The sequence below is a fragment of the Cryptomeria japonica genome, chromosome 11 (genome assembly GCF_030272615.1).
Source record: "Cryptomeria japonica chromosome 11, Sugi_1.0, whole genome shotgun sequence".
In the NCBI taxonomy this organism is placed as follows: Eukaryota; Viridiplantae; Streptophyta; class Pinopsida; order Cupressales; family Cupressaceae; genus Cryptomeria; species Cryptomeria japonica.
This window is the reverse complement of record NC_081415.1, coordinates 532,358,959-532,366,565: the sequence shown is the minus strand read 5'-3', so window position 1 is coordinate 532,366,565 and position 7,607 is coordinate 532,358,959. Positions and strand designations below refer to the sequence as shown.

General features: G+C 32.7%; 1 protein-coding gene and 1 pseudogene across 1 annotated transcript; both read right to left on the bottom strand.

Annotated features, from left to right (window-relative positions):
- Positions 1 to 5,108: 5,108 nt before the first annotated feature.
- LOC131860297 (L-type lectin-domain containing receptor kinase IX.1-like) lies at positions 5,109 to 5,898 on the bottom strand (annotated as a pseudogene).
- A 138-nt stretch (positions 5,899 to 6,036) lies between these two features.
- On the bottom strand, positions 6,037 to 6,704 carry LOC131066436 (L-type lectin-domain containing receptor kinase V.9-like). Its single transcript, XM_059214689.1, has 2 exons — positions 6,608 to 6,704; positions 6,037 to 6,563 (listed from the first exon to the last, which is right to left on the bottom strand). The coding sequence occupies exons 1-2, from the start codon at positions 6,702 to 6,704 to the stop codon at positions 6,037 to 6,039; spliced, it is 624 nt and encodes a 207-aa protein (XP_059070672.1).
- Positions 6,705 to 7,607: the final 903 nt, after the last annotated feature.

The window sequence follows — 7,607 nt, the reverse complement described above, 5'->3', positions numbered from 1 at the left end:
AAATGGAGAAGGTGGGGAAGAGGGGGAATTCAATGTGAAATTCCATTTCCAATGTTCCCTTTGTTATCATTTTAAGAAAGCTCTTTTCAAGGGAAGGCCAAAAATGGGTGGTTGTTTAGAACAATTTCAAGAATAGACGGGGAAGGTTAGGGTGGAATTTTTGAGATTCATTCTGTGCCAAAAGATGGCTTATTTTATGACCTATTCCTTCATTTACTTTTTCTCTCTCTTTAATATATTCTATCACTTGAGATGGTGGCATTATATATTTACCAAAAATTCTTCCAACTATGAAAATTAGGAAAACATTTATGTAGAATATGCGAGGAGTAGTGGGAATACACAATGAGCTCTTACATTTTAGAAGATCCCATAAAAAGTCCATAATTAGTTGATAAATCAAGATGCTTTGAAAAATAATGGAGCATTTTCATTGAAGGTGTATCGAAGAAGCTATATGCACACACACTAAAGAGATAAATCAACATAAAAAATAAATTACTAGGGATCTCACAAGCAATGAGATGACCAAAATCTAAAACAAAGCCAAAGGCTAGCAAAGGATCAAAGCGTTAAAGAGGGGGACACACAGAACACGACCCTTAATAGAATCTTAATTCAGTAGAGGGTTTTCCAAAGGACCTTGAAACCTTAAATGATATACACTTTGAATAGAGGAGAAAAAAGTCAGAGAATGGGTTTAACCCATGAAACCAATAAAAAAAGACACCTTCAACTATAAATAACACAATAAAGGAATGAGAGAACACGAAACCCTTGAACAATAGGGGGAAACCAACTTCTACATTAGCTAAAATAGTGAGGAAATGACAAATGACCCATACATTTTGAAATGCCCCTCAAAATCTTATACCGGTAGAACCACCTAGAACTTAGACTAGAAGAAAAATGAAATATACATCTATTGTTATATTATATTTTTAAATAACTTAGAAATATATTTAAAACATAATATATTGCTAAACTTGGAATTGATTAATTTAAAATTATAAATTTTTCATAATTTTTTATGTAGGTGTTAAAGTTTTTCTAATTTTGAGTTTATAAGATTTTTGCTTATGAAGATGGGAAAGCTAATTTTTAAACTTGTGAGAATATTTCAAATGGAATCACTCTCATGAATGAACAAAATTGATTTTGGATAGAGTATGGAAAGGCTTATATGAATAGAAAGTATTGACTATCCAATTAGATAGGAACACGATGAGCCAATTAGTATGTCCTTTAAAAAATATAATAAAATCATATTAACCGTAAGACTAGAAGTCAAGTTTTCTTTCTAAGAAAAGAGATTTATAAAATAGATAATATCCACCAAATAAAAATTAAAGATAACTCTATAATAATTGTTAATGCTATTTAAAATAGTAAATCATGCATCAACATCCTTTTGTTGATACAATCAACAATAATGCCGACACTTTGAATAAACTTAAATTAAAAATAGAAATATCATCTGAAGCCACCACCACCAAAATTAAATGAAATAGTTTCTAGAAGGGAAAGGACCTTTGGGAGCCTCATCCGTTTAGTTTAATAGAATAGAATTGTGGCCCAAACAAATTCTAGGAACCCCAATCAAGGTGATATTTGATAGAATATTCCTACTAATGGGGATTAAGAATCTGTCAAGATCAACTTGAATATGCTTGTTCCCTTGTCTCCTTTTTGACTTTGTAAATTGTAATCCTTTAAGATCAACATCTCGTAAACTAAAATTAGAAATGAATTTTGAGAGATCCTCCATGTTGTCAAAGAAATGCACCTCCAAGCTTCCTAATTTCTTTGAAGGAGAAAGGGGAGAATTAAAATCTCTTCCAAGTATCCTTTTCTCCAATATTTTTTCTATCATTAAATTCATTGAGGGATCTAGAAGTTGTGTCTAGTAGGCTTTGCATTAGGAGCATAGATACTAACAAGATTTAAGATGGTAGAGGTTTTGAGATCCCCAAAGGTAACAACCAAACTCTTCCTACATTTTTAAATTTCAACCCCTTTAACTCTTGAGGGGTTCCAAATAGTAGCTATTCATTTTTAAGCCTCATCAATTGGACTACCAAAGTCAACACCTAGCCAAATCTTCTTAACAAAATGAGCAAACAAAGAGTCTATCATCTTAGTTTCCTAAATGAGGATAATATCTATTTTCTATTCTATTATACAATTCCTTATGAGGATAATTTCTATATTTTCTATTCCATTAATCAATTCCTTATGAGGATAATATCTACTATTTTTTCAAAAGATTCAATTATGGGAACTTAAATCACTTCTTGGAATCCACAACTCCAATTACCCTCATCTGTGACTATCTCCATCTATGCATTCTCATCAATAGGATCTTTCCATTTCCTTTCCCATCCAACAATCTTTATGTCATTGGGCTTTTACAATTTACTGTACCAATGTATTTTAAGTCTGTCTCCTGGTTTTGTGACATAAGCATGCCTCTTAAAAGTGTCAGTGTATCTCCAGTGGTTGCTGAATATGGAGAAGAAGATATACAAGCTTTTCCTATCCTTGAAGACATTGAGTTTAACAAATATGGCAAAGCCATTAGAAAACATGTTGTAAAGCCTATACAATCGACCTCTATTCAAATCTGGCAAAATAATCATAAGATTGAATAAATTTGAAATCTTTTGATAATTATTTGTCTGAAACAATATAGGAAGCTCGTCCTCATCGTCACCCATTACTTAAGTTGTTGAAATCAACATAGTTCAAGAATATAGGGACTATAATATTGTTACCTTTGTTACAATAGTAACGCAAGGACAATGCTAAGATATATGGGATTTTGTATAGTTTCCAAATCTTTTCTTTTAAGATTAGTAAGAAATGATAACCTTTCTCTTAAAATAATTACCAAGATTTTTTACGTACTTAAAATGGATTATATTTTGTTTGTTAGTAGATAAATTTTTTTATGTATTCTATTTGTTTCAATTGAGGATCACATTTGTGTAGTGTAATGATAGTAAATGCATTAGCTTATCATGGTAGGTGTGCTAGAAAGGGTATATCAAGAAAAACCACTAGAAGATAAGTGGGATCCTTAATTTAGGATACAGATTTTTAGGGATCCCTAATTTAAGGGTAATGATTTTCTAGGCCATTGATTTCTAAGAATGGCTTTCATAAATGTTTAACTATTTTCTAGTACTATCTGTTGGTCATTTGGAGGAAGATTATTTTTCTTATAATTTTGATAAGGTATTTATTAAATTGTAAATTTTTGATTTGATTGTATGAATTTTATTTATTAGAAATTTAGATTGTACTTCATAATTCGTCCTTAGAATAGTAGAACTATTGTAGATTTCTATTATGAAGGTATCATATGTGAGTAAAATTATTTCAATTCAAACAAAAGATTTGAAAATAAGCATTGCAAAATCTTGAGTTGGGGGACATTTTGATTGAATTAAAATTTATTAAAAGAGCATTGTGCCTTTCACAAGATGAAATTCATATAATCATAAGGAAACTATCCTTACCTATTGTTTGGAATAAGTTTGGTTATCATATGTCTTGCTATTGTTAATAACAATAACAAATTATGCTGGTGAAATGAGGCTTATATCAGTTAATAGATATACACTATTATGAATGTAAAATTTCTCCCAACTTGGGTGGGTGACATATAGGAATACCACTAAATGAATGCTGATATTAGAATATTAAGAACACACCATGATTCATGTGTTTTCCTTGTCTTAATTTAAGAATTCAACTAATTGTACATAGCCTTTTTTCTTAACTTTAATATCTAGATGCATATTAAGAATTGAATATTTAGGTATTTTCAAACCCGTAACATTTCTCCTCATAACATATGATATCTCTTTCTTAAAATCAGCTAATAAATCGATATGTACCCAACGTCATTTTCTGTTGCTTCTATTAATTTTTAGATTATATAATGAAAAATCATTATCTTAAAACATATCAATTCCAATTGGAGTATCTTTATATCAAGTTAATCTTATTCCTAGTCCACAACCAAGAATAAAATTGGCTATTAGATGAAGAATAACATTCTTGTAGAGTGTATTGAATATAATCGAGTTTGGAATTAGTATTATTCTTAGCTTTCCCAAAAAAAAGTTGAAATTTGATTTGATTTTATAAATATAATTATAAAGATGATGAGATGAATGTTATGTCTAAAGATTAAAGGGAATAATTAAACTTATGATGTAGGAACACCTTTGATTGTTGTAATTCAATTAATTAAACTTATGATGTAGGAACACCTTTGATTGTTGTAGTTTTATTGAAAGTCTTATGTTGCTTGTATGATCAAAATTTGTTGCTAATTATTCAAAGCAATCCAATTGTTTCAAACTAATGAAGATATCCAGCAAAAAAGTTGTACCAAATTATTTTATACATTGATAAATCTATATATATCTATACTTTAATATATCTCATTATGTAACTTAAAATTTAAAATTAAGGATTTCTAAGGTGTTTCAATACATTGAATTGCGACTTTAGAAAAGGACTTGCTAATAGAAAGACACTCTTATGTAATATTTATTGATCCAAACTAGGTGCCACTTGTTCAAAAGAAACTAATTGTATTAAAAATAATGTACAATGTTACATGTGTATAGATGTATACTTTTGTATACTTCATCATGCAATATTGAATTTATTTATATTTTTCCTCCAATTTCTTATGGGCATATCCCTTGCACCTTCTACTTATAATAGATACGAAGACCACAAATTGCATCCTTGGCAAATTGTGATGAGCATGATTATTAAATGGGATATAAATATTGTTTAGGTACTCTCAATTTTGGAGGTGCTCTCCGCAGTACAAAATGTTCCATCAGACGTGGATGATAAAGCAAAGACAGGACCATGAGAGGTAGTGTACACAGTTTCTGGATAAGTCGGAGGAAGAGGAGGGAGTGGAGCTTTCAATTTCAGGATATCGACAACCTATCTTGTGCTCAGTCTGGCTTTCGGATCCGGGTGAGAGCACAACAACCCACTAACAGCACCCTTTCCATCTCCTCACCGTTGAAATTTCTACCCAGCTTTGAATCTGCGGCTTCCAAAATCTTTCCCTTTCAATACAAGTCCCAAACCCTTTCGACTAATCTCCAATTATGGTCATCCAGGGTCCAGTCGATAACCTTCCTCCCGCATGCAATTTCTAGACACACTGCTCCAAAGCTAAAGATGTCTGATTCTAAGCTTGCCTTTTTGGTAACCACATATTCAAATGCAATATATCCAAATGTGCCTGCCACCACTGTTGTGTCAGAGACTGCACGCCCACCTTCCACCATTCTTGCCAGGCCAAAATCTCCTAGCTTTGCTGTGAATTCTCCATCCAACATCTCTGTGCATAACACTCTCATCCCATTCTTCATGGAGATACAAAAGGGCAGAGGCTATGTCAGATGTAATGCTATATCTTTTATCCCAATTCAAATCACCTTTCTTCTGCTCCCCAAATAAATATATGTCCAGACTTCCATTCGGTAGAAATTCGTAGACAAGAAGCAGGCGACCCTTCTCATGACACCATCCATGGAGCTGCACAAGGTTCCGGTGCCTTAGCTTAGATAATATACTCACTTCTGAGATATATTCCTGTTGCCCTTTTTTGGCGCCATGAGATATTCTTTTCACTGCCACAGTCTCTTTTGAAGCAGACAAGATGCCTTTGTAGACTTGTCCGAAGCCTCCTTTTCCAAGCAGTCGATCGTTGCTGAAGTTCTTCGTCGCAGCGCGGAGGACAGCGTAGGAGAACTTACGAGGGCCTTGAGCACAGTGTTTGTCTAGCTCTCTGCTTTTCAATTTGTTGGTGTTACCATGTCGCCGCCGGGCCAAGAGCAGTATCAAACCGACCATTGTTGTCACAACCACTGCCACTCAAACTGTAACAAACAGCGGAATAGCATTTCTTCTCTTATTTGTCTGGTGCACTGGATTTTTGGGCTGTGTGTTGATTTCCCATGAATATTGATAAGAAAACTCCCAATTAAAGATCTAGTGAGACTCCATGAAATCTAACTCAGGAGAAGCAGGGTAGCCAATGGTGATGTTCTGAGGAAGAAACTGACTGAGGTCTATATCATACGACAAGATTGGTGTTGTGGGCTTTCCAAAAGAAACGGCAGGGTCGTCTGAAGACACAAGATATAGTTGAAGCTTCTTAGCTACGCCATCATAATCCACCCATGCGTCCCATGGGAGGCCATTATTGAGAAAACGCGGGCTCACAGATGTGTTCATCTTGGAAGCAACGCTATTGACATCGGTTCCCACATGGTTGTCGTCCATATCGAAGGGAAAATTCTGGAACGTATCAAACTCCACAGCGACAATTTGATTGGAGATATTTTCGTCATATGTCTGATTAAAGAGACCAAGCGATTGACAACTGGGATCTACAGTCGGCTCCCAGTCAAAAGGAGCCATGAAAAAGGTCAGTCCACCCCCGGACGGTCTGCCATTTATGTCAGAGATAATGAAGTGTAAGTGGGAAGTGAAATTGGCGAGAGCGTGAGAAGAGCCTGAGTTAATTCATAAGGGAATCCATTCGTTATAAGTTACCCACCCGCATTCTGTGCTTGCAGTAAAATAAATGGATGTGATGCTCCGTAATGAGACAGTGTTAGCGTTTCCATACAGCACCATTTCAATCTGATTGTCATATTGCTGATATTAGAAGTATCATTTAATTATGTATCTAGAAATATTCAATATAATATAATATTATAGACGGTAGAAATTTAGTATTTTTTTTATTTGTCTAATATTACATTTAAGAATTTTTTTATAAGAAAAAATAATATTGTAATTAATAATCTTTTTCAATTTCATATTTCTTAATATTTAAGGAAAAACAATTATTAGAAAAGTAAGAATATAAAGGTTTTTTTTTTTCTTTAGACTATCTTTTTAATTAGTAATCATTCTAAGTGTAAATGGCTATTGTACTCTTCTAAGGTAATTGATGTGTTTTGTGGAGTATTCAACATGAATTGGATTACATTTTCTTTTTAAATTAGATTTTCAATAATTCCAAACAATTATGTACAAGTTATCAAATCCGTTGCATGGTAACTTAGACCATTGATTTTCTTCATATTTGTTTACTCTAATAAGAAATGTAGTTGTTGCTGCACATTGCCCTATTTTATTATAATAACATCATTTAGAACTTAAAAAATATGCATGTTTCTAATTGATATATATTTAACACATGCATAAACTCTCTTCTAATTAATAAACAATATTTAACTTGTATTATCTAACTACTACTACATTGTATTGGAAGACACCTAAAGGCACTTGATTTCTTTACAAATTTAACTATAATTTATAAAGTTAGGTCATGATTGAACATAGATAGCATGAGATATTACTCTTATTGGTATAACTATCTAGCTCAAATTTATATAAAAATACATTACATATTTGGAGGGGAATTACCTCATCATTCACATAAAACCTATTGGAAGTATCGATAATTTCTTCCACATGCAAGAAAGATCATGCACCGACCATGTAGTAGTATATGCATGAAAAGGATTAATATGCAAAGCCAACGAAGT